Below are 27,579 nucleotides of genomic sequence, written 5' to 3'. Positions count from 1 at the left end.
AGAGTCCATGATGAAGGTCACAAAAAGGGGAGGATAATCAGATAAACTTATCTGGAAGAGACTAGAAAAGGTGGCTTTTGCAATAATATGGGTATTGGACAAAGAGGCCCTAGACTGGAATTATTTAATAATTATAATTACCTATAGCATTTTATAATTTCATACTTGAAATGATCCCGAGCACATATTATTATCCCCATTTTGCATATGAGGACACTGAGGTCCAAAGCCGAACTTTGACTCCATATCCCAGGCTCTTTATGTCGCACTGCCCCTCCCCACTAGCAGGCAGTGTCCAGAGGAAGAGAAAGCAGGCCCACTAAAGAAAGATTTCATGGAGGTGGAATCCATCATGAGGAAAGGTAAGAATTAGAAATGACTTTAGCTGACAAGACAGATTTGGCAGTCAGACAGAAAAGCTCTCCTGCTGACACTGAGGATGATGGGCTATCCCAGGTGGAAAGCTTTATCACATGTTTGCAATGGATGAGGCATAAAGATGCAGATTTGTGGGCACTGTTCACAAGTGATAGTTGAAGAGAAAGAGGAGGAGAGAGAGCAACCAAAGAGCACCAGGGCAGGATCTTAGGTTTGTTCACAAGTCAGGACATACAAAGAGTGGGATATAAGTGAGGATGATAAACATTAAGGACTAATACTAAAGTTTAGTGTCTTGTAAACTTTAAACCCAAAGAGTAGTTTCACTAATTGCATTAATTTTTAATTTTAGTAATTTAGAAATAATGAAGTGGTTCCTAAAATAGGTTTCTTTTTGTTATAAAAGCAATGTCAGGTGAAATGAAGAAATAAAGGATAGTAAAAAGTGCTGCTTAAATTTTCTGTTTTGAATTGAGAATGATCAGCATATTGCCCAATATTTCTAAATTGGACCAGGTAGGGTAATATAAGATTAAAATAAATTGTTATTTAGGTTTCTGCTGTGACAGAAGCTGTGAGACTTTTTCCCAAAGTCTCAACTGATGAGCAACCTGATAAGACAAATTATGACAATAATTATCTCCATAGCAACAGGTTTGAATACTGGACATATAGTATTATCTGGTATACACGTGGAATATTTTAGACTCCAGTGGTTCTTCCTTAATTCTGCCTATAAAATTAAGCTGATTTGTTGCAGAACTGCAGCCTGGAGTAGGTAATAAAACCCATGTTTTTGAGGAGGATCAGATACTTTCTTAGATATTTATTAAACAATAGGTGCTCTCTCTTGCTTATGGAGTATCTTCAAGTTCTAATTTATTTTCCTATTTTTTAGAATGTATCTGAGGTGCCTTGGCATGAGTAAATAGAACATTTAGATGAAAGAAGTCAATACCAAGTGCCACCTACTCTCAACACTGAACTCAGTAGTTGGTTTTAGGCAAATCACTGGTGTGAACACTTGGGTGCAACATTGTTTGCTATGTTCAAAAATCTTCAGTGAAAACATCTGCCTTAACCTTTAGAAACTGAATAAGTAATAATGTAATTCCTTAGAGGGTAAACACATAATGTTTGATAGAAAAATAATAAAAATCCCAATGGAGTAGGAGCTTCTTAAAAGCACTATTAGTGATTACTCTTGTGGTTTGGAATGAAAGAGGTAGAGCAGGTGCCAATTTGTATGTGAATATTTCAATATAGAGTAGTATACATTTTTTCCCCTTAAAAAAAGTAAATTTTACACTCACATATTGGGGTTTCTAATAATGATTACGTTTAGCTTTAAAATGCTAAATCCACAAGATTTATAATGCTGACTTATTAACTAGTTAAACTCATCTCTATCAAAGACAAACATAGTGATGGTGATTAATTCACCACTCCTCCAACTGGGAACTGAGGAAAGAATAAGCCAATCAGAGCTAAGACCTCATTCTGCTCTCTGACACTTGCCCCCGTCCAAATATTATAAACCTGTGTAAGTATATAGTAGCTAATAGCCTGGAGGATAAGAGGCAGTGAGGAAGAGAGCTGCTAGAGATGGCAGGACTACGAATATCTAGTGTCCTGGTAGTGTACAGCTCTATTTCAAACATGTTCCAATGATACCCACGTTGTTTCTTCTGCTCTCCACGGAACAGGAGCAATAAGAACTGGAAACTGAAAATCTGAAAATGACTAAATCATCTCTTTTGGTCCACAACAACTAATCAATAGCCGAATTTTTTATTATTATTATTATTATTATTATTATTATTATTATTATTTTTAAGTAACAACTATAAAGAGATCTTACTTTGGTTGAAGAATGAGTTGGTTAGGGATACTTGAAACAGATTGCCTGTATTAATTTACTACAGGAACAATCCCTCATTATTTGTGAAATGGTATGACAAAATAAAATTCTACAATCTTGTTTAGTAGAGATCTCAATTTTGACCAGTGTAGCTGAGGTGGAGGACTGTTTTCCACCTTTTTGTTAATTTTATCACCTAATTTTTACTTATTTATTTATTTATTTACTTATTTGTTTTTACTATAGGCCACTGCAACCCAAAGGTTAATCTGCAAAGGGTAATCTGCAGTATCATCAACATCACATGTGAGTTTGTTAGAAATGCAAATTTGAAGGCCCATACTGGACCTACTGAATCAGAATCTCGGGGGTTTGGTTTTAGGAACCTGTGTTTTAACAAGCTCTCTGGGTGATTCTTAGGTGTGCTAAAATTTGAAAGCACAAGTTCAGACAATGAGTAGAGGCATTCAAAGACGACATGAGCTCAAAATAAGCAAGCTTTGTGATTCTTCCTACCAAAGCTAAATTAAAAGAAAATCAATCAGAAACTAAATGAAATCTCTCTTGGTCTTCAGAGAAGACATAATCCCATTGGACAGCAACCTTACAGAGATAAGGAACAGTCAGTCTCAGAATGGCATTTCTCCTAAGTGGGGAGGGGGCTTATAGTCACCCTATCACAGGGCACAAATTCCAATATGAATGCAGTACAATATTTAAGACAAGTTTGGGATTACAAACATTACCGTTGACTAGCTTTGGTATGAATACTAAAGAGTTAAATATCACAATCATTGCTACATCTCTTGTCTAAGTTGCTATTACTGTATATATTATGATATGGATCTCTTATTTCCCAAGTATTTCTCAGCACATTCAACCTGTGAAAATATTCATTCACCATTTGCATGCAGTAAAGCAACTGTAACTCCAAAAGGACATTTTATGTATAAATTAAGATTAAATTCTACCCATGAATGGTACATCCCAACTAGCATTACTCCTAATGACTAAAGAATAGTAGATCCAAGAATTGGTGCTATATGAATAGTCAGCCCCTCTCCTGGGAACAGAGCAAGGAGGTTCCCAGGAAGCCTGCAAGGTTACATAGGCCAATCCATATCAGTAGCATTTGCCTTCTGAAGGATATTAACCAGGGAAATATTTGGGAAAAAATACAGAGCCTAAAAATAGTATGTTTTCAAACTTTAGCAACACAAATTCTGAGAAGCTATTACCTTTCTACTATTTTAACCTTCAAAGTCTAGATGAACAATGAGATTGAAATCAATGAAATCATTATTTGGTGAATTTGGACAATTAAAAAATTAGGCATTTTTCTCTCTTGTAGCTACTCTATTCTTCAACAAACTATTTAAAATATACATATATAACTTTTTCATTCCTCTAATTCTCTTTTCTTATGAAGACAAAACATCATATTTTTGGTAATGAAGCTCTTTTTAATAAGTATACTTTATCTATTTACCAGCAAAAAAATCTTATTTTGGGAAAAATATTTTTCATTTTCCATTTTTAGTACACATCGTAACAGCTTTTGATTAAATCCAGATGATTAATCTTTATTGTCATTAATTATCCAGACAAAGATGTGCGTATATTATATTTCTCCTTCCTGACAACAGAGGATCTCTTGGCAAACTTGATTAATTTGTTTTGCATCCAAATTAAGTGAAGCATAAAAATAAATACTGTAGTTTCCAGCAATCTGAAGAAAAATTAAGAATAAACAGTATGAAAAATAATACTAGGAAAAAAACACATCGTTTTAAAAGAAACATTTTTTCAGGCTTTGTCAGTGACAAAAATAGAAAAATGCCTTAGTAACTATTGAAAAAATTTAAAAGTCTTCTCAATTTATATTGTCAATATGAGAATTTGGAGCAATATAATGTGGAAATTAGGATTGCTTCTTATCATTTTGAGTTCACATGGCCTTAAGAATTAACAAAACTAATTTTAGATCTTTTTTAAGGTCTGAAAAATCCTACTGACATGTCATTACTCTCAGAGTCCAGTACACTGGACACAAAAATAATATATATTGACCACAGAGAAGTGATTGTGCAGAGTTGGAATGCCAATATATAAATCAAATCCACTATGGAAAACGGAGTTATTTATAAATCCTGCTCTCTTGACAAAATAATGTGGGAATGAGATGACTGCACGTAGAAAAGATAGAGGATAAACAGAAAAGAAATCTTTATCTTGGTAAAAAACACTCTATACAGAGGCAGGGACATATTTGAAATGAATAATTTTTGATGGATAATGCTGATTCATATACAGGTACCGGTTTAGGATATTTTCAAAAGCTTGGTAATATATTAATTCACTCTATTCCTGTATAAGCACTAGTTTGTAAATTATTTAGCTGATTCAATAATTCATTTTAGTTTGAAAATGTTATTTATATACTTGGTAGTTTTAAAAGATTTCAAATATTATTGAAGAGAATAAAATGAAAATGTTAAGGTTAATACCAAATGTATATATACCACAATATACACCACCAATATATAACATACATAAAATATAAAATAATTATAGCTTTATATGACGGTTTTTCAAACTGCCTTAAATCATGAAAGCCAGCAAACAAACCTAGCATATAAGGTATAATATCCTTTTAGTAAATAGATACGTAAAATGTTTTTTAAACAGCAGGTGGCAATCTTTGTAAATATGACTGCAGCAACACCATTTTAACTCTATGTACACAGATGAAAGACAGTTTTAAAAGACCAGTTATGAACATTGGTATGCTTACACTAGTTTAGATACCTTCAAGTATTAAAAGGGTCTTATTTATTTATTTATTTTTTTTTAAGTTTTTTTTTATTTATTTATTTATGATAGTCACAGAGAGAGAGAGAAGCAGAGACATAGGCAGAGGGAGAAGCAGGCTCCATGCACCGGGAGCCCGACGCGGGATTCGATCTTGGGTCTCCAGGATCACGCCCTGAGCCAAAGGCAGGCGCCAAACCGCTGCGCCACCCAGGGATCCCAAGGGTCTTATTTAATTATGACTACTGTCCTAATGGAATTTCTTCCTGGTCATATAATGTTCTTGTTTAATACTTAATTCTTATGCACCCCAGGAGGAATTTCACAGTACTTACCTTTGGTAGGTCTCCTCAACAAAATCCTATTTGTTGGTTCCTTCTTATAGTTTTGAATGATTTGGCCTTAAGAATTAACAAAGCTAATTTTAGATCTTTTCTAAGCTCTAAAAAAATCCTCTTGACATATTGTTACTGTTAGAGTCCAGTATGGACTGACTGAATTCTGACTATGGAGAAATACAAAGTTTTGACTCAGGGATATCACTTAGAATGACTTGTTTTGTTGTTGTTGTTCTCTAAATTGATGTAGTCACGTTTGGTAGAGACAGAAATCCACTGCTTTCTGAACTGAAAAGGAACCTCAAATACCTGTTCTTTCCATACCTACTGGAACCACACAGTCAGAGGAGAGAAGCTAGCCTGCCTACAAAGCATTACTTGCAGCACATGGACTCTAACAGGGTCTTCAAATGCTTTCAGTTCAGCACTTGCTTTATACCCAGCAGTGAAACTTAGAAATTTCACCCTATCATCTTTCTAGCATGTTTATAACAATTTTGCCTATGATATCATTCTAAAATCCTAATTTTCATTTATTTGAGTTCTCAATAGATCAATAATACTTATGGAATGTATGCACAATTTGGAAGGAATTTATCATTAATGATTTTTTAAATAATAGATGATCAATAATCTGGGCAGTTTTTGACCTTGCCTTTTTTTTTCTATGCTTATATGTAAGATCCTTTATTGTAGCAGTATTTCCATTCTTTCACTACTAATTAAGACCTTAGATTTTCATTTTAAAATGTGTGCCTTGTAGTAGAAAATGGCACAAGGGCAAGGAAATAGGGATGTCCAAAGTCCTACGTGGAGCTGGATTAACAGCAGATTTTAAAAGTTTCTAAATTTCAAAAGCATCCCTTTATTTTCTCACTTAGCTATCTACCACGTCTTTCTATTTCTACTATGAATAATCTAAGGCAACTGGTTTTGTGTTCTCAGTAAACAAATATTTCATGAACATAGTGAAAAAAATTGTTCCCCAAACCAATTTAAATCCTATCTAGGTATGTTATTGTTCAATGTGGCTTCCTTCGTATTGTTACATTTTTCAACGTGATTTTGCAGCAAATAATTTAAAAACCCACGGAAGAAATAGTCTATGACACATAAACAGAGGAAACCTCATAGGTTATGGAAACAAATAAATTGCCACTTATTGTTAGCAGTCCTCCAACTGAGGAAATGTTGCCCTTAATGATGATAGTTTTATTTTACTCCCTTTTTTTTTTTTTAATAACAGAATATTTCCATTAGGATCATCTCAGTTCATTCTCACCAGGACAACGTTGCTCACTGCATCTTCTCACTTCTTCACCTGTGCCTTCACATTGCTGCCCTGTTACTGCAGCACCTTGACAAGTCCTCATTCGCCTTTCCCAGCCGCCATCACAGGATTTGGAACATCCGCTCCAATGACCCCACTGATTCCACTGACCATTTGCTGAAAGAAATGTGTCATGGTCAATGGCAGTAGCCTACTGCAACTGTTTTAGGAATTTGAAAATCTGAGGACCATTATTGTTTGTTTAGTTTTTATTAGTCTACCACGATGAATAAGCCCTATTCAAACATTTGACTTGCTAGTCAAAGATAGAGCACTGTGAGTGTCACAAGTTTATATAAGTTTGTCAGAATCTTCAAATGGACACTGAAACTTATTTGTAAAAAGTGCAAGTTCAGTGCTGACCTGGATCAACTTAATCTAGATTTAATCTAAGAATCTCCAGAATTTTGTTGCTTTATTACTGTGACATATAGTAGAATGAGCTCTAGTACAATTGATTTCATTTACCAGAATTACATAATTATCTAATTATTCCATGACTGCCTCACATGGTTCTGTCACATTTTATAAATGGCAGGCATTCTTTAAATGTAGTGATCAGGCCTCACCTGTACACTCAGGGTTATAGCACTCTCTGCTTTCTGCCCATGGCCCTCTGCATTCAGAGCCCCCATGAGCTGCTGCAGTACACTGCCTGCTTCTCTGCTGGGTCCCATTCGAGCATGTCACTGAGCACTGACTCCATGGACTCCACTCTTGCCACTGTCCATCAACTGCCAAAGCAGATAGAGAGACACTGTAAGGAGATATTCCAATAGAGAAGGCTGTAGAGAAAGTACAAGTAAAATTAACCTTGGAGATGAGTCCCAACCAAGGGACTCTCAGTGAATACAATGGAAAATCATACTGGCACTAGATTCTTTTACTACCCTACCCCCCAAACTACTATTACCTTATTTTCTCACTTCTATTTCCTTTTATGTATCCAATATCTCTTTTGAGCCACTTATTGCTTCAAAATACGTATTGATTAGTCAATAATGCAAGACCTTGGGCTAGGAGGCAAGTACACAGAGCAGTGAATGAAATAAATACTGACCAATAACTCATAGAGCTCATGTTTTAAAGAAGAAACCCCTATAACGAGTTAAGCACTTAATAACATGTTAAATTAATTATATAGTGCTGCTTCAAAGGATAATTTAAAGACATTTTAAGAGCTTGGAGGGCCTGGGGAGTCTTCCTTGACAAAGCAAATTTTCAGACAAGCCTTGAAGAATAATAAGGGATAATGTAATAAATGTTATGAGAAATACAGAAATTAAAAGATTATGAATCCCACCCTCAAAAATCTTGTAATTTAGTAGAAGAATACATTATGCAGACAAATAAGTAAATAAAAGGTTAAAAGCAGTAACATCTTAATATGGTACATAAAGCCTTTCAGATGGCACATCATAACTACTTAGGGATAATTATGTTAGATTAATATGGTAAGATTTGGATAATTAAGACAACAGAGACAGCATTCACAAAGGCATAATCCCATAGGCCACAAAATGTAAGTATGCAAAGGAATCAGGCAAAAATATTTACCCAATTTAGAATGCATAAACTAGAATATAAGTGTTATAAATGCACTCATATATGACTGTCTACTTTTCCCCATGTCATTCCATGGTACTTAGTTTCATTATAGTGAAAAAGAATTCATCATAAATCCAAAGTTCCAACATAAGATGATACTGCTGTGAAAACCTATCCACCCATCCAAACAAACCAAAAAGCTTAGCAGAATATGTGTAAGTGCTGTCAGCCTAATTTCAGGCTTTGAAAGTAGCTATTAAGAAAGAAGATTGTTTAATAGGTATCTAGATCTACTTAATAAACCCTTTGTGAGATTAAAAAATCACAAAATGTCAATTTAATCATCCCATTCATGTAATTTTAGCATTTCACTTTATTAAAAGTATTTGATACAATTCTTATTGGCTGTGTAGTCCATTTGCCAGACAAACAAGAGAAGGCTAGTGAATCAATGGAATATTATAAATTAAGCATTTCCAAGAAGAACATATGCATTATATTTCAGGTATAAATGCTGAGATATTTAAAAATAAAAACTATTCATCACATGATCTGCTTAATATACATTTTTATAACCACTTATCTAAGTACTACGAGGAATAAAGAGACTGCTTTTTTTGTTTGTTTATTGGATGCTTAACTGGGAATCCTTCAGCCCTTGCATTCAGGTTTGCTCTTTACTTGGCTGGGTATGGAGACAACAGAGAAACTCAACCCTCCTCCCTACCATCTACCCATCCCTGTATACTACAGACTTCCATCATATGTAAGAGATATACCCCAGAATCATTGCAAATCAAAAAATTTGAAAATACTTCAAAGCTTTCTTTCTAAAACTGTGTTCCTATTGAAGATAATTAACCTTTTGTTATTTGGTCAGAAAAGCATTACCAATAATTTGGGAAAATGGAAACACTCCGAACCTCTTCTAATGCACTTGTAGGTAAAGAATGACAAAGAAGCTACACTGTGACTCTACTAGACTCTGGGACAACTGTGGTGATAAAGACTCGCCAAGCTCTGTTCTCATGGAACATATACTCTGAGGGGGTGGTGGAGACAGATGGTAAACAAGTAAATAAATGAATGAACAAGAGAGTTTCTGCCAGAACTGTTAAAAAGACAATGTAATTAAAGAGAGCAATGTGATAGGGTATGCTCATCCACGGCTCTCCGGAAAAAACACATGAGAGCCGAGTCCCGAGTCACTAACAGGAGCCAGAAGTATGAAGATCTGGAAAATCTTCACACAAGAGCAGTCCTCAGGTCAAGAAAGTTTTGAGTCTTCCAAAAAAGAGAAAAGGCCAGGACTTGTTAGGGGACTATATGGTAGCCCAGACAAAGGTGATAGTATGATAGATTATGGTATCATCAATCGACATAGAAAGAAGTGGTTGAATTTGCGTTATTTTCCAAACATAGAGCTGATAGGTTGGTAGAAAGGTATAGAAAACCAGAGAATCAAGGTTAACTTTTAGGTTTCCGGCTTACTAAAACAGGTAAATGGTGGACCCTTTTACTGAACTGGGCTAGAATTGGATTCAAATAGGTCAGGGATTTTATAGCCCTGAAATCAAAATGTCTATTTTGAACACATTGAATTTGTGATGACATGATCATAATGCTGGAAGTCCTACATTAAATTAACTTCATTTGAAACTATACCTCCCAAATGTATTTGAAATGCAATCATCCCTCTTCTCTTTTCCTTTTTTCACCCCCTTTTCTGGAACACTGCTTGTTAATATTGCATTAAAGTACATAATTTCTTCTATAATGTGCAGCTAGGTTAACACCTTCTTAGACTTTTTCAATTTCTTTGCGTTTCCATCATAAGAATTTCCAGTTGGATTTTTTATAGTGTCATTTTTCAATTTAGAAACTCCAAATGTCTATTACTTTATGAACCATCCTACAAAGGTGACTAAGAATAGAGAATAATAAGGCTGTGTTTTGAAGCCAGGAGAATGCTGAGAGATTAGCCCGTCTTACCATCACGTAATGTGTTTCCTTATACCACAATGTAACCCTGGGGACAGTTAAAGTTTCACTTCAGCAATGTGACACATTACTAGATTTTCTGGATCCAGAATAATTAAAATTGTAAAGGCTAAATTGCTAGATTCCTGGGGTTTACTTTGTTATATGAACTTTCTCCTGCCATATATAGAGTTACAATTGTGTTCACCTGTCTTCCATGTACAGAGGCCTAATTAAATTCAAATATGTTTTAATGAAAATACTGTGTTTCAGTCAATTTTCACATCTTTAGCAATAACTATGACAATACAGAATCAGATGGAGAACAATAGCCACAAGATAAAGCCATGAATATTTTGGATAATAAAACTATCATTTTGGCAACTCTTTTGGGTTGATTATTGCTGACTGATAAGGCTACCATTGGCGGGTAGAGGGTTTGAGGAGAAGAGTTCTGTCCTGTGGTATGGAGGCTATCTGATTTAGTGATGGCAAATTTGGAAAGCTCAAATTTTTACTGAGTTGAGAGTTACTCAGGGAACTGGAAAGATCTCTTGATGGTATTAACACTGAAATGTCAAAAGTCAACCTCTTGGCTTTGGGCATATGCCAAGACGGGCGTTTGTCATTTTAAAATAAATCACGAAAGGGGAAAAATCAAAATGAAATATCATTTAAAAAATTAGAATTTAAAATAGAGGCAAGTCATTGTGATAAGGCTAAGAAGAATAAATAGTTGGAAAGTAAGTTAAGACAAAATTTGCTAGAGAAAAAAAATATCAAATAGTAGAAGAAAGCAAGCCAGGATTAATAAAGATACAATTTTTTAAAAATCATATAAACTAAACACTGAAAGATCACCAGAACAATGCTAAAAATCTGAAATGACACAAAGTGACATTAGACCATTAGTACAGTAGACCAGAAAGTTAAGAAGACAAAATGCAAATTAATTAAAGAACAGGTTAATGAGGCAGTATTTGAGTTTCAAATTCTAACATTCTCATGCAGAGACAACCAGAGACTTTTGAACCAAGGTCAGGCAAATGTTTAGCATCTTCCTGTTCATGGTCCTCACAGGAAGGGTTCCCGCAGAGGGACTGTGGGGACATCACCCCCTCCTACTTGCTGAGGAATCAAATTTTAGGTCCACAGGAGACTGAAGCCTCTTACTTTGGATAACAAGGGGTTTGGGTCCAGCTGTGTTCCTGAGGCCCATCTTTGGGTTATTCTTTCATTCTTCTTAGGTTTTGTAAGAGACTATGAATATACCTGAAAAAATACAACCTGACAGGATCTCTCTCAAGGTTCTGGATTCACAGGAACACATTTCTCAAATGCAGGACTCAACAGTGTGGCACAGCTCAGCCCCACAGACTGGCATAAGCCCTTATATATGTACTTCTCCCTAGTGTATAAACGATGTAGAAGTAATCTGTATGGGCCAAAGTCAGGCCACTCACAAATGTACCACTCTGATCTATTGATTATTTTAAATAAAGATTACTTAAGAAACAGCCAATGCCCCTGTCCTTTGTATCCAGAAAGTGAGAAGCAAAATCTCCCATGTGCAAGGTACGCTCCCTATGCTAGGGGGTAAAGAGACCTCCTTATCACCAGGGATAGGAACTTTAGAGCCTAGAAGACTATGTAAATAACTCTTGTTACTTTTTCTAATTCACTACCTTGGCCCAAATTCTGTTTAGAATTCCTTATTAATTGAAGCTCCTAAAATTAAGTTTTCTATGTTCTGCTAATTCCTTACAGATTTATTGTCTGTCTAAAAGTATCAAAACTGCCTGCCTGGGTTATTTCTTTAGGTCTCAATTTCACTATTGGACCACTGTGCACGTGTAATAAAACTTTGAGTTTTTGATTCTTCAACTAGATAGAAGTCTTTGAAGGGTAGAAGGGAAAAATTTAAAGCCCTCTTCTACAAATCTCTTTGAGTCTATGATTAAGGCTGTCCATAAGAAACAGAGCTCAAAATCTATCATAATATCCTGAATTAATTTTACCTATTTTTTCCAAATCCTTTACTGTTCAAGTAATATTATCATGAAAATCAAGATAAACATCCTCCACTTTATGTGGTTTTATACTTTTCAAGAATCAGTCACCTATTTTTAATCATGTGACAATCCTCTGATATAGCAGGGTAATGAATTCTGGCTCCATTTTGCAAATGAGAAAATTGAGGTACAGAGAAGATGAATATGTTGCTTAAGTAAATATTTATAATTAAAGACTGAGACTGAACATTAATCCATGTCTTGTGAATTCCAGACCACTGTGTTTGCCACTGAATCATTTAATTAAATTCATTTCTACTTCTTTCAGCCTATAAATGAAAACTAATTTGTCAATAATTCTTTCATTTCTTTCAGCCTTCAATCTGTTATTCAATTATTACTGATCCCTATATTCTATATTATTTGTACTTTACTACACAAATTATATCAGAATAAGAACTGTCAAAACTGAAACAAAGAGGACCAAATTTGAATCACTGGTTCCTTCCATCTTTCAACTATAGGGGGAAGAAAAGTAACACACTACAAAGAAAATTACTATAAACCTTGAGGCCTTGAACTAAGATTTTGAGATTTTATTTTCCCTAAAGTATTTAATTTTGTAAAAGGCTATATCAATTTTATTTTGGGGATACACATCTATATAATTTTAAGAGGGTCTCCCTAGGAAAATGTAAGCATTCCATTATCTCTAACACTTTTCTTTCTCCATTTAATAATATTAATAAAAATCAAAAACATTAAAACAAAAGCAGGTAACATGATTAAATCACCCTAGAGGAGGAATCACTATTAAAGTGACATCCAGGAACTGGTCTGACACTTACAGCTAGACTCAATGTTGTTAGCTGCTTGCTTGGTGCTCATAGCAAGGCTGTGTTATCTCCTGTTGGATCTAAAACCATCACAGAGAACATTAAGAGCAAACAAGGTCACTCTGAGACCCTGATAAAGTGAGATGAAATGAAACAAGGTCACAGCTTAACCCAGAGTTCCAAACATTATCTTCTCTCAGCTAATATGAGTGACTGCCACTTCTTCACGAATTAAAGCAAGTTTTCCCTCCTCCTGGATAATTCATTAAGATACCTAATAACAGATTTTTCCCCCATCCAGACATTCTTTTTTTTTTTCAGACATTCTTAAATCCAGAACAAAGTCCCACTTCCTAAAACCCTCCTTAAAATCACCCCAAGCAAGCGCAAACTCTTAATAAATCTTTCTAACACTCTCTTAATGAGATGCTCCACCATTGCCTATGTTCATTTTCCCTCAATGCCAAGCATAGTGAGTCCAACTTGCCTAAGTACAAGTGTCATCCAGATGGTATTTGACTATAGGGTACCGACACAATAATAATACTGAAACTTATATACGATTTGCTGTTCAGATTCTTACAGCATCTCACAAGTTCTGTAAAATGGGTATGCTATCGTCCCCATTTTATAGATGAAGAGATTAAGAATCAGAGGATTAACACAGATATTAAAAGATGACACTTAAATTTAAGTAAGTGTTCTCTTGTGAAAGTCCAAGTTCTGCCACATTACGTCAATGTTTTATTAAATACATACCCAGAAAATGTTCTGTAATTCTTGGAGGAGATGATAACTAAAAATTTGGATATGCCCATCAAGAAAATCCATTCAATAGTAATGTATTCGATGCTACCAGTACAAAGTTGCACAGAGAGATAAACAGGCAATGAAAGAAAATTTCCTCATATATACTAATTTATATAACTATGAATTTGATGTTTGATTAGGGATTGAAATGAAAATTCAGAGAAAAGAGAAAATATGGACTGCCAGAAATTATACATTTTGTGAGATAAAAACAGACCACAAAGACCATTGGACATACACATACATACACACACCCTTCCATAATATCACATTTAACTATTAGTATAGATAAGAAAGGGAGGAACATGGGGTAACATTATGTTTATAGTCAAGGAATGAGTCATAGTAAATACTTTTTGTTGTTCGCTTTTATCTCTCACCCACCTCCCTCCATCAACAATGGTATCTGTTCTTGGACATGGTACACATTAATAACTGATAATTCATACTAGAAAATACCATAGAAACCCTTTCCTTTCTTTCCTCTCTCCTTATTTGGATCCCAGGCAGATAGGTTTCCCTCACCTCAAAAGAAGTGGGAGAAAGTTGGACATTGACTAAGGAAAGTACCTGATGAAAACAGGATGTCATCTACCTTAAAGTTGATGTCAGAATTTGTATAAATAAAACATATTTCATTGTTTGATATGGACAATACACATCGGCCCTACATAGCATCCACTTCATTATGGTAATAATATGTATTTCTTAAAAGCATGATGCTGGAATGCCATTCTGACGTGATCCCACACTAAAATATCATTGCCCTTTACCACAAGCCACATGGTCAGGTCTTGCAGAGTTGGTGAGTTGGTACCCAATTTGTTGTTTCAATTGTTCTGTTTCAATTGTTTCCTCTGTTCTCTGGTTCTTTGGCAATTCCCTAGCCAAAGGGAATCAAGTGTATAGGTCTTGGCCTGTTTTATTTATTAATGATATACTGTCTATCACAGTTTTATACCTTAAGATGTCTCCAGGATCTCAGGTTGGATGTCTACAAGAAATGTAGGCTGAAATCACTGAGTTATCAAATTATCCCCTCTCTCCACTGAAGTGGAATCTTTATATGTGTTTATCAGAGCTGCATTTAACTTTTCACGTGCTTATGTCTGAATCCTTTGAAGAGATCACAAATTTCTTGAGATCAGGGACTCTATAGTCTTCTCAGTAGTGCCTTACATCTTGCTGACATATGATGATGCTTTTATATAAAGTGAAGGCACCTGAATTTAGCTATGAGACAGTTAGTTTTAAGATTCCAAATGTTTACACTGAATAAATCTTATATATTTCAAAAGCATAATGTCAATATGTTTGGTTAAATATAAAATATTTTTTTTAAAAAATCATAGCTATTCGAATCCCCTTTGAAATAGAAAAGAAATTGGGATACAATATGGTAAGAGTTTTACATTTTTTATGATATAAGTAAATTCAAGAATGGAAATAATAGAAACAACACATAATAAATTTATAAAGTACCCAATATAGATCCATGGGAGAATATGAGCTAGGCCAGCTACAAATAATATAAACATAATTTCCCAAATTTAAAGACCTACACAAAAGAAAGACAAAATTCTAATGGTCTTAAAGTGATTCCAGTGACAGTATAATATTTTAAAACAAAACTAGCTTTAAAACACATGTGGTTACCATTTCAGTGATAAAAAATTATGTCAAATTAGAAAAATGAGTTTTCTTATATGAATTCTAATAGTTTAGCATTCCTATTTCTTGACCTCCAAGCACTTTACTCCTTGAAAGTTCATGAAAAGTAGACTATGAGAAAAATGGTTGATAACATTTTAGCTGATCAGTGCCATTTTTATCTTTATACTGATGGGGATTAACCAAGGTAAAAGAAGTAATAAAAACTAATATATTAAAAGAAATTCTATAGTTAGTTATCACTTTTAGTTTCCCCATATTATGTATTTTTTTCACACTCGATGGACAAATAAGAATGAACTATATTTGACTCTCTGTAAGTGTCACAGCTCAGCAGTAAAAAAAAAATCTAAAATTTGTATAAGCTTGCTCAAATCTTTGGAAAAAAGACAGGGCATTTATGTGTGTGTGTTTGTGTGTGTGTGTGTGTGTGTGCATGTCTATGTACTAGTCTGTATGTTTATAGAGAGATAGAAATAACAGAACATAACTGATTTCATAAATAGATTTTCTGGGAGTGATTTGCAAATAAGGAATCATAATTTTGACTCCCTAATATTCATAATTACATTAATATTGAATTGTACAAGTTATATTCATAATTTATAGAACTCATTAAGTTCTAGGAGTAAATATAACTACTACATATTTAAATGGATATTCCTGATACAGGAACCTAGTTGTCTTATCTAAAGTAAAAGGGAACAAGCTTGTGATGACTGTTGCTTATGTACATTTTGGGGGACTTTCACAGTCTCAAGATGTTTTAGATAGTTAAAATTTCCAGAGGAACTGTATCACTGCTTCATTACAGGATATCCTCAATACAAGATATTACCTTGGGGAATTGAGAGTACAAATGGGATGGAAGGTGAGCTGGATAATATGTTTGGAGCACATTCCCAGGATCTCAGCTATGTTGCTTGCATGCAGAATGGCCAATGAAAAAGTCTCCCAGGAGTAGATAAATGGTTATTTATATTGGTCTTTGCCATTATAGCTTTTGCCATTTGCCACTCATGTCTCTCTTCTTCTAAAATATGTATTGGCTAGTTCCTGGGAGATTCTATCATTTCTATGTCTGTATTTTCTCTCATAAGTTGTAAGCCCCTTGAGTGCAATCTTTTGCAATCAATCTTTTTCATTTTTTAGGTATTTGTTTTTTGTTTGAATGTTTCAACAACCTAAATAACAGCATTATAAGGACTTCTCTCTGAAAAATGGGTGAAATTATTAAGTACAGGTAAAAAAGCATTGAAACATTTTAAAGGAACTAAAATTTAGGATTACAAATATACTCTATGAACAGACTATACAGTCTTCATAATCACATGGAGTCATTTGTAAACTAACCATGTTATGCATCTAGCAGTAAATCTATAAAGTCTGCTTTCCTAACAAATACTATCATTTTCACACATGGTCAGTGATGAATCCCTACTCCTTAACTGAATGAATACAAAACAATGACATGGGAAAAACTGCCTTTAAAACTGTCTCTCCAGTTATAGTATCACGGCAACAGTCAGTCTTAAGCCTTTAGGACTCCTTGTAATTTTTCCAGGAGGGAAAAGCTGAGTATAAATAAAATCTGAGTGGATAGAATTAATATACATATTTATAGAAATTGAAGAAAGATGAGCTTTGGTACTCAGTCAAGGAAATCTTAAAAGCCATTGCATATGACAGAATCAAGGAAAGAACTCAGTTTCAGGCAAGAAACAGTAACCAAAGGACACATTTTCCAATGTGATGGAATAAAAGTTGTAATATTTTCTATGTACACTAGGGGCTACATACAAAGTACACAAATACAAAGCGCCAAATACAGAATATGCTCACCTGGGCACAGAGCAATATTACAAGGCTTATGATGTGTTTCAGGTCCTTCACACGGCCTTCCTCCATACTGAGGAGGTGTGCACGACCTTGTTCTTGTTCTTTGGCCTCGACCACATGTAAATGAACATAAACTCCATGGTGACCACTCCTCCCATACTCCATGTACTGTAATAAAGCAAAGAAGCTTCAACAACAAAAGCAGAGAGATAAAGTCCAAGATTTTTTTTCATAATTATGAAAGAAAAAAAATCATCAAGTAGATAAGTATGAAGATATTCTAAAAGCTCAGTTAACATTCTTAATGCCAAAACCCCGCAAAGGTTAATTTGAAAATTCATTAAAATAATGCAAGATGGCATGTACTTTGTTTCTGTACTTGAACAGTTATTTATGTCATAAATTTAAATATTTTCTTTTTTAATGTAAATGCACCTCTCTCTTTCATAGTAGAGTGGTCATGAATTATTTTTAAATAAGAGTAATATAAACTTATAAGGTAGTATAGAAAACTAAATTTCTTATAACAGATATGATCTTCCAGAGTTATATTTGCATATAAGTATAAAAGGGCCAACTTAATTCTTCCAACAACTACAAAATTTCAGGATTCATGACTGATGGTGTCAAAAATGAAAAAAAAATCTGACAGTTAATGATACATATTTTAAATAGCTTATTAGCTTCATATTTTAGAAAATAAATGTATTTTTTCCATTTAAAAAAAACGTGAGTATTTAAAGTCACTGTCTTTGAATAAGAGGGAAATTTCAAAAACTGTATCTGCTCGCATAAGATTCTCGTCTTTGCCCTCTTTTAAATTGACTTGCAAATATGAAGATTTCTTCCTTTTTGCAATAATTTGATATGCTGGAAATCCTGCTAATAAACAAAAATTTCTAGAGAAAGCAAATGATCTAATTAGGATTATTCCTAACATAAGTATACATACATCAATACTTCAATTATGCCATTACAATGAATTCAAATTAGTAAGAAATATTAACATAATTTGCGTTCCTCCATAATAGCCACTGAGAATACATATTGACATCTTTTGCAGGAAGTCCATTAGAGTTCTAAGTTTAGACCCTTCTTTGTCATGATCAAATCACCAATTTCATCCCAATTTTTAATATTTAGAATAGTAAGGAATAGCACTCTGTGGGTAATACAAATAAAAAGAAGCTGGGGAAAATGTGCTCTTTGGTTCAAAAGCTCCTGTCTTGATGTTGAGCCTCTCTGGTCTTAGTATGCTCTTAGGAGTTCATAAACATAAGTTTGATATGACACCAACTAGAATTAGGAGGGGAAGTAGAAATTTATAATGAGTGATGAAAAAAAATTCACTTTCTCTCAACATCGGTGGGGGTAAGCAGAATCAATATAAAGTGTCAGAGGAGTTATGCGAGTAAATATAGTATATCTAGAATATTTCACATATATATACTAACCAAGTTATTACTTTAAAAACACATATATAATACGTGTTTTAAAGTTATTACTTTAAAAACACATACATAATACCTTAATTCTTCTATTTATGCTATTGAGTTGCCCCAACTGGTTATGAAAATATATTGCAATGTTGAAAAAGTCAAATTTGTGTAATAGTGAAAAATTCTTCAAGTTTCTGAGAAATTTGCTGGAAAATATATTTTTTAAATATTACATAGAAAAAAGTAAGATAGTAAAAGAAATTAATATATTTACATTTTTCTCATTTAAGTTTGGAAAACCAAAGCACTTTGTATCCATTGTCATAAGAATAAATAATGAATCTGTATTTAACTCTAAGGAAAAAAATGCACATATACATATATTTATATATAGGTTATATATGATCAACGATAGCAAAATATTTTAAAAATATTATATGTGAATGTATTTTGTCATATAAAACATATATCTTTAATTAATTGTTTGTTACTTTTAATTACCAAGATTTCTCAATTTATAAACAATCCTTTCTACCCCTATTATCTATATAATAGAAGTGTTTTAAATGTTAACAGACCATATCGTATTCATATTGCTGATCCTGTTAATTTTCTCCTCAATCAAATCACACTGCCCTGTATTCCTTGAACAAAGCCTGAAAAAAAAAAGTGCTAAATTGGAAGATTTTTCTCTATTAACCTCAAAGAAATGTTGATTAATCTTGATGGTTTAGTTAAATCATGAAGCTGGAATCCTTTGAAAAGTATGTTACTTCCTACTGTTTAACAATCTTTATTGTCCCATGGTGAAACTTCATGGCTCCTCCACAACATTTTTAAAAAATCAAAAAATACTTTTTTTTATTTGAAAAGGAAAAAAAAATCATTAATATATTTTTTATTTTAGATACTATTGAATTAGTCAGAAATAATAACACATATCATAATTTTATAGATGCTATTCATAATATTTATGTTAAGGAATAAAGATATTTTTATATTAGAGGCAAATTATTATATAAATTCTTTTACCTTTCAGTAAAGTATGAAAATCTGTAAATAATCTATTCATTTGGATAATATGCTTAATAAAATCAAGAAACTTAGATTAATCCATATTTATAGTTTTCTTCTTTACTTAGACACTAGCTATATTATCACATCCCTACTCTGTGCTATCTAGAGGTGAAATGAGGAATATACGATATATAAATTATATTACTACCAGATTTCGAAATAAGCATACAAATTAACTTATAATTTACATTGATACATATAAAATAATTCCTTTAAGTGAAAAGTTTTTTCCTTCAGAAATATATAGATGTGGATACTGTGACATTTACCAAAAACAAACAAACAAACAAACAAAAAAACATCGAAACCATTCCTCAGCCCAAATAAACTTCTAAAGGATTAGAAGACATATTGGGTAGACCAGTGGTTCTCAACCAGGGGTAATTTTGCCCCGCAGGGGACATTTAGCAACGTCCAGAGAAATTTTTGTGCTGAGTAATAAGAATTTTTGAAGAGCCTATAATGTCAAAGTAACAATGTGCAAAAGGCTGGGTGCCTTAGGATCCTATTAGAAGTAACACATTATACTGCAATTTAATTAAGAAAACTCTTCTTTGAAATTAGAATAATATGGGTGAAAGGGAACTAATTTATAACACTATGGATTAGGCTTTAGCAATGCAAATAAATACAAGCTCAAATTCTATTATTACACATATTTTATGGAAAGTGGCTTTGACATTCATTTTGTCCTTGTGTCATTTTCATTAATTAAATGCCAAACACTTGAATATCCACAGTGTAACAACTAGGTTATTGATTCCTGAACTAATTTTCTTTTGGGAATTTAAAGTATTATTTTAGAAAGATACTTCCATCGTTTAGGTACTATTTAAGTTTTTAAATTCACTTTCGGTTTTTGTTTTCATGATATATTATATCAAAAAAAGTGCATATTTACCAGCATAGCAAGTAACTGAACAAAATATTGAACACAACATATTTCATAACAAATATAATAACCATCTAAAAGATATCCCAATTTCCTATAGTGAAATACTTATTCTATATTTTTAAAATAACAAAGTTGCTAAATTAGTGCTCAGTTTTAGAAAATTAAAGAAATCAATGAAACTTTCCATTCTCTTAAATTCAACATCTGAACTATCACAATGATTAAAAGATACATTCTTCTTATTGTCAGTACTATTTAACCAGATTTAGAAAGAAAAGTCTATAGTATATGAAGGTGAAGAGTAACTAATGATTAGTATGTATTTCTTCAGTAAATGGTAGGAGGTTAAGAAATTGGGAAAAAATGTACAATCAGAATATAATTCAGTTTTCTAAACGTCAGACACAGAGTGAAAGGGAAAGCACTCTGGTCCCACTACAGATGCTCTCTTTGCCCAGTGAAGGGATTAATCAGCAGTCTCTGGCAGAAAGATGGAGGTTTCCATATGTCAACCATATGAATGTGCATGACAAGTGGTTGGAAAGTAAGCACTGTATGGAGAATTGTGAACACTTTAACACCCTCTCAGATTTCCACTTGGGGACCCATTTGCCATTAGACTCTACCCCCTTGTATGTTGAAGGGAATTTGACTTTTCAGAAGGATGCTGACAAGATAAATGTATATATCAAGCACAGCTTAATTCTCTATTGACACTTTTGTCATTGCCCAGGATAGGAAGCTTGATCCTGCAACCTTTAACATAAGTCCTGTAAATAGGAGCCAGCAACGTACTCTACCCACACCCAGCTGAAAATCCATAAGCATTTACTCATGGGGTCCTTTAAGGTATAAAATTTAGAAATTTGATAATTCTGGAAACCCCCAGGTCATTTTCCTTCTCTTGCCAAACAGACCTAGAATTTGTTTGTTCTCTGACCTTTGGTTTTGTGTCTTTTCATTGTTCTCCCCTTCCATGACCTCCATAAGCACTTTTTCCCTCTGATTTTTTTTTCACTTGATGTTCCTTCTCATCTAGTTTAATTCCCACTGACTCTCATTGATTTTTCTTGCTTTCAGTGGAAATTATTGCTGCTTCCTGCTTATTCTGTCTTGCCTTCCTCATAGTTTCCTGCCCTGTTTAGCTTTTACTTCTTCCTTCATCTGTGGCTTTGAATCTCTTCATTCCATTATAAAGGGATTTCCCATCTCATGCATCAGCTCTCCTCCACATTCTGCCCACCACTTCCTTTCTCTTTTGTTTCTTCCAGATTGTCTTTTCTTTTATTGTGACAAAAAAAATACATAACAGAAAATTTATCATCTAGACTATTTTTAAGTGTACAATTCAGCAGTGTTAAATATATTCCCATTGTTGTAAAACAGTCTCCAGAACTTACTCATTTTGCAAATCAAAACCTTGTACCCATTAAAAAACAACTCCTCCAGACTGTCTTGTAATGGGTTGCCCTTGCTCATTCTGCTAGGAAATTGGGATTATCCCTGTCTTTCCCCCATGCCACCCACTCTCTACTTTTGCTTTTAGCAACTGCAAAATCAGCCATTTCTGGAAATGGAACTCATCAGAAACTTTTACACACAATTTAACAGATGAAAAGCTGCTGCAGTGCTGGTCCCTCTCTTTATGCCCACACCTTTTGGAGGCTACTGGAAAGGCTGTGAATGCAAATTCTGTGTCAGCTGCAATGGTCAATAAATTTGCATCACCCATTCACCAAATAGTTGAATAAAAATACAAACCTGGGGATTCATAATATCATGTGCTTTGGAATTATTGAAGGAAATCCCAAATTCCTTTTAGTACTTATTTTTACATGAAAGTCAGTAATTTAAGAAGGAGGAATGCTTGTAATATGCACGTAGGCCTCAAATGAGAACAAAATGTTGATGTAACACGGAAAATCTCACCCTATGTGGACGAGTTACTGTGATGTGCTCCATTTAACATTGAGGATCCCCTCCCCCCCCTTTATGGCTAAAGGTTTACAATGCAGTGGATGGCTCAGATGAGGACAGTCACTAGAATGGAATAAATTAACAGAATGTCCTTTGGGTCAAGGGAATTACTTTCTCTGATAGAGCCAAATAAGTGATGTTTTCCTAAACAGCTGACTGCTTTAAAGATTGTATCAACCACTGCCTAAACAATGACATTTCCAGTATGCCTGCAATGCCTCAAACATTCAACTGGACGCTTTTACCACCTGGAATAAGGAAAGTTATTATAATCTCAAGTATTATTAGAAACAGATACAGAAATTTTAAGCATATAGTTACAGTGGAGAGGGAGTCACTTATGTAGTTTCCTGACTGCTCTGAAAGCAGAAGTAATTACATATATAACAAAATTTTGCAGTTGAATAAGAATTAAACTTATCCACTCTAATTAAAAAGTCTATACCCAGTTCATATGAAAATAACAAATCTTTCCAAATGCGTAGCATGACACAATTCAATAACATCCACAGTTGTAGTTGCTGCTAACACTACCTGGACAGAGGGCAGTGTTATTGCAAACCCTTGATTCTCTTAATGGGCCGCTGCAGTGTGTCCCGTAAGGTGATACACAAGTTCTGGTTCGCACCTGCGACCCTTGACCACAAGTAACTGAGCATGTGCTCCACTGGGACCACTCTTCCACACCAGATTCACCTGTGTGCAAGACAACAAATAAACATGAAATACTGTTTTGAATATTTATCTACTAAGCATCATACCAAGCTGACATTATGACATGCAAGAATAATTTAAATGTAAAAATGTGACACTACATCAAAAGGTACAAGGAAACATTTCAGAGAAAATACATGTAAAGAGAGATACATATTACACTGATGCAAGGTCCAAGTTTGTTATAACCTTGTTAGCAAAACTACTCTTCACAAAGACACTGTGCTACCGATACTATGAAGGGACCAGTTAGCATTTTTCAAAAACAATGATTGCTGAAGGGATTCTTTTAGAGCCAATCTAAGGCTTTGTCCTTTGGATGGGAGAGGAAGTAAAATGTATTGCTAAACTTACTCTGGCTTTCGTGAGCAGGGGTATATTGATGTATATATTTTCCCCTAATCCTTTTTGGGTAGCCTCCTTTCTAATGCTGGATGAGGTGGAGCCCTGGGAATTTGGGCATATCTAATTTTTATTGTGTTAAATACTGACTCTTATTTATAGTTTATTCCTAGAGCAATTCTTACTTTTCTATCCTATGACAGCTATTTATTTTGTGATAATTTGTTTAAAAACCTTCTGCTCACAATTTTCCTCATGATCTAGTGTAGAGGAGTGAGTTTTATTAAAATAAAGGAAGATTTCTCCTATGATTTCTATTAATTTATTCAAAATAGGGCCCTAAAAAGCCAATGGATGTCTGTATTCATTAATTTTCTTAGAGTAAGCATCCCACTAAAATTATGTCTAGTTTCTATTATTATGTAAGTCATGTCCCAAAAAGACTTAAAGTCAAGAATTTCTAAGACCATCACAATGGGCTTCTGATTCTATTCTGATATCATGTTCAGGATAGATTTTTAACACTGATTTGAAAACTTGCAGTTGCTTTCCCCAAATACAAAATTGGGGCATTTACCTGCCAGCAGGAAGAATTTAAATTATTTAGTTGTGAGAAAGGTTTGCAGGTGAAGTAATTCTGAATATTTTGTATCACCGATTATATAAACCAAGGAACAATGTATAGTTTACAAGTTCTGTTTAGAATTTGCCTTTGGAAAAGAATTTTTAAAAAAGAATATGATAATCTATTTGTCCATCTTGTTTTTTTGTTTTTTTGTTTTTGTTTTTTTTTTTTTTAGAAAGGTTAGTAAATGACTTGGAAATTACTTGCAGTGCTACTCAGTGCAGCTGGTCCTTAGACTGGTACTCCAGGACAGAAGAAGGATGAACCAGAATGTAACTCAACTTGCTGAATTGAAATTCTGCACTGAGAATTTCTTTTTTCCAAACAAACAAACAAAAAAGTCAGCTGAAATAAAACATGTGCTTGATAAAGTAGTTGAATTTACATTCTGGTATAAGCTTCTTATCTCCTCAGGGGCCCATTAAAAACTGGTTTGCAGATAAGCATAGGTCCACCAACCACAATTTGGGTAGCACCATTGTAAAGATTTGTGCTTAAATTGGTCTGCATTATGTACCCAGAGGCATAGATTAAAGGCATTTATGACTAGCTATATATCATAAGGGCACAGACAGTGGTAACTGGGATGATGCATTTCATTAAATAGGACTTTTTTTCAGCGTTGGATCAGTGTTTGTCCTGAAAGTACTCTATAGATTACCCTTGATTATTTAAGTCTTTTTTTTCCCTTCACCAATTTATATTTAACTACTTCATAAAAATGTTATTGGATGATCATCTGAATAATATTTAAAAGCAAGCCTCATAATTTTTTCTATTATGGTAAAGAATACTCTAAACATTAAAAATGATTATTCTAGAACCCAATAATATGTTAATGGTTAAAACATATATCCACACATATATGTATGTATGAATATATATATTTAGGGATGAAAAATTTAAGTGTAAAATTCAGAAAAATATAATGCAAAGCTTTTTTTCGGTATTTCAACCTGTGTTGTGATGAGAGTAAGTGACGTAGAAATATTATGGCTGTATCTTATTAATTAACAGCAAGAAAACCTTGAACAATATGAATTCCAAAAGTAAAATGATAAAGATTATGAATAATATTAGTTACATTTTTCCACAAAAGCAGCCCTCTTACCCTTGCATTGTTATGCCGGCAGTAAAAATGTTTTAATCAAACTGAGCAATGCATCAGGATCAATATCTATTTTTAAATATATTTTTGTACAAATATTTAAAAATCTGGGTTGCTCCTGAATGTATGCCATAATGATGTTGAACAGACTAAGCAGTGATGCGTAGATCATAAGAGATTGGTAATTAGTGCTCAGAATTTGCCTTCTTCACTCACTCAAATTTATGGTTCATTTTGTTGATCAGAAACAAAATAAATAAATGAGTAAAATATATATTGGCTTTCAAATTACGAATCAAATTTTGTCACTCAAATACCAGCCTACCTACCAAAATGACCTCATTATATATCCAATGGTATAGTTTCCAGTGACATTTCCACTAAAGAGTTATGATTTCCATGCTGCCACTTCATTCTGAAAAGACTATTCTAGTCAACCACTTTGGATGACTGTGAGAAACAGCTCATATACTTTATGAGAAAGATATATATATATATGTATATATATATATATACACATACATATATTTTTAAAACTTGCTGACATTAAAATAGTGAAGTTTGATACAAAATATACTATTTTTAATATGTGTGTCTTTGAAGATAGCACAAACTTCTCTGGTTCCTTAACTTGTAACAGAAAAGCACATTAAACAGCATGGAGATGGCTTCAGTATCTAAGGCGCTATTAGGGCTCTTTATCCTGACACAAACCATGAAAGGGGACTGAAAAGAACACTGCAATCAAAGTCAGAAGACCTGTGTTTGACAGGAAACTCCTGAAAATTAGTTCTGTGACCTTGAGAAAGTCACTTTATTTCTCTGAAGCTTTCAATAAAATGGGTAATACATCTACCTGAAACTGTATGTGTGAGGAACAAAGCAGATCATAGATAAAAGTGGATTTTAAATTATAGACAAAATATTATTATCAAATGCTAGTATGTTTTGCTAGTATGTTAAAATCATTAAATTAGAAACATACTTTTATTTTTGTATTTCCGTTTTAGATAACATTCTCTACATTACTAATAGAGACACTTTTCTCTGCTGGAATACAGGGCCACTTTTAAAACATGCTTGTAAGAGCTTTTGATGAGTACGATGTTAAAAAGCACCAGTAAGTGCAATTAAATTGTCTTAAGCCATCTTCTGGCATTTAATTTAGATGCCTATATTGAATATCTGTATCTCATTACTTCGTTTTATTTCTCCTTACCATAAATATAAATTGTGCTTTTGGAGCACTGATCACTTATATTTAAACTAGTCTATCTCAATTACTGGACTGACCAAAATGATCAAGTTATTTTGATAAAGTAATATTACTTTACCAAATGTTACTCTTTTAAAAACAATTTCCACTCATGTTATTGCTCTATCGAAGCTTACTTTTCAGATACAGGGTTTACTGATCATATTGGTTGAAGAAGCCAGGTTATCATTTTGAGAAGTAATTCTTAATTATAAAGGCTTATAGCTTTTACTTTGTTTTCCCCCATGACTAATATAAAATACATAATAATAATGTCTTTTATCATTCAGTTTTACCTCTATTGTATTTTTCTTCATTCTCAAACTATGTTAACAAATGTTTATCACTGTTTATATGTAACACAAATTTCCTGGTTTGAAAGACCAATAGAAAAGTTTTATAAGTAAACCCTAATTTTTGTAAGATTTGGTTGTGTGACACTTAGATGTATTCAATCAGACTAACTACCTTCACACCTACAGAGAGTATAATCTCAGAAAATATTGAAGGGAAAAACAGCCTCTCTCTTTCTAACTTTATAATTGCTACATATCAAATGACATTTTAAAAACTATTTAAAATAATGCAGTTTTCCAGTCTTTTATCAGTATTGTAGTGATTTAAATTAAAAATAAGTATTATACATTTACCTATACTGTTTGTGCTTTAAAATAAAATAATAAATATTTATTGTGCATCAATTCAAGCAGCCAATCAATGTTTTCAGAATTTA

The 27,579-nt window shown here is 33.4% G+C and overlaps 1 protein-coding gene and 1 long non-coding RNA gene across 5 annotated transcripts in view; one reads left to right on the top strand and one right to left on the bottom strand.

Annotated features, from left to right (window-relative positions):
- ADGRB3 (adhesion G protein-coupled receptor B3) overlaps positions 1-27,579 on the bottom strand; it is a 717,179-nt gene that overhangs the window by 403,985 nt on the left and 285,615 nt on the right. For all 4 annotated transcript variants that reach the window (XM_025444944.3, XM_025444946.3, XM_025444947.3 and 1 more), the window contains 4 exons: positions 23,337-23,498; positions 17,418-17,582; positions 7,288-7,452; positions 6,671-6,835 (listed from right to left, as the gene is read on the bottom strand). In XM_025444944.3, coding sequence (XP_025300729.1) covers positions 6,671-6,835; positions 7,288-7,452; positions 17,418-17,582; positions 23,337-23,498 — 657 coding nt within the window. The remainder of the gene's footprint in view (positions 1-6,670; positions 6,836-7,287; positions 7,453-17,417; positions 17,583-23,336; positions 23,499-27,579) is intronic.
- On the top strand, positions 1,042-8,595 carry LOC112658712 (uncharacterized). Its single transcript, XR_003135910.3, has 3 exons — positions 1,042-1,156; positions 2,486-2,545; positions 6,635-8,595. It is a non-coding gene; the product is annotated as an uncharacterized LOC112658712 (long non-coding RNA).

The sequence above is a fragment of the Canis lupus genome, chromosome 12, assembly GCF_003254725.2.
Source record: "Canis lupus dingo isolate Sandy chromosome 12, ASM325472v2, whole genome shotgun sequence".
NCBI classification, from domain to species: Eukaryota; Metazoa; Chordata; class Mammalia; order Carnivora; family Canidae; genus Canis; species Canis lupus.
Note: the sequence above shows the minus strand (reverse complement) of the source record. Positions and strands in the feature narration are given on the sequence as shown.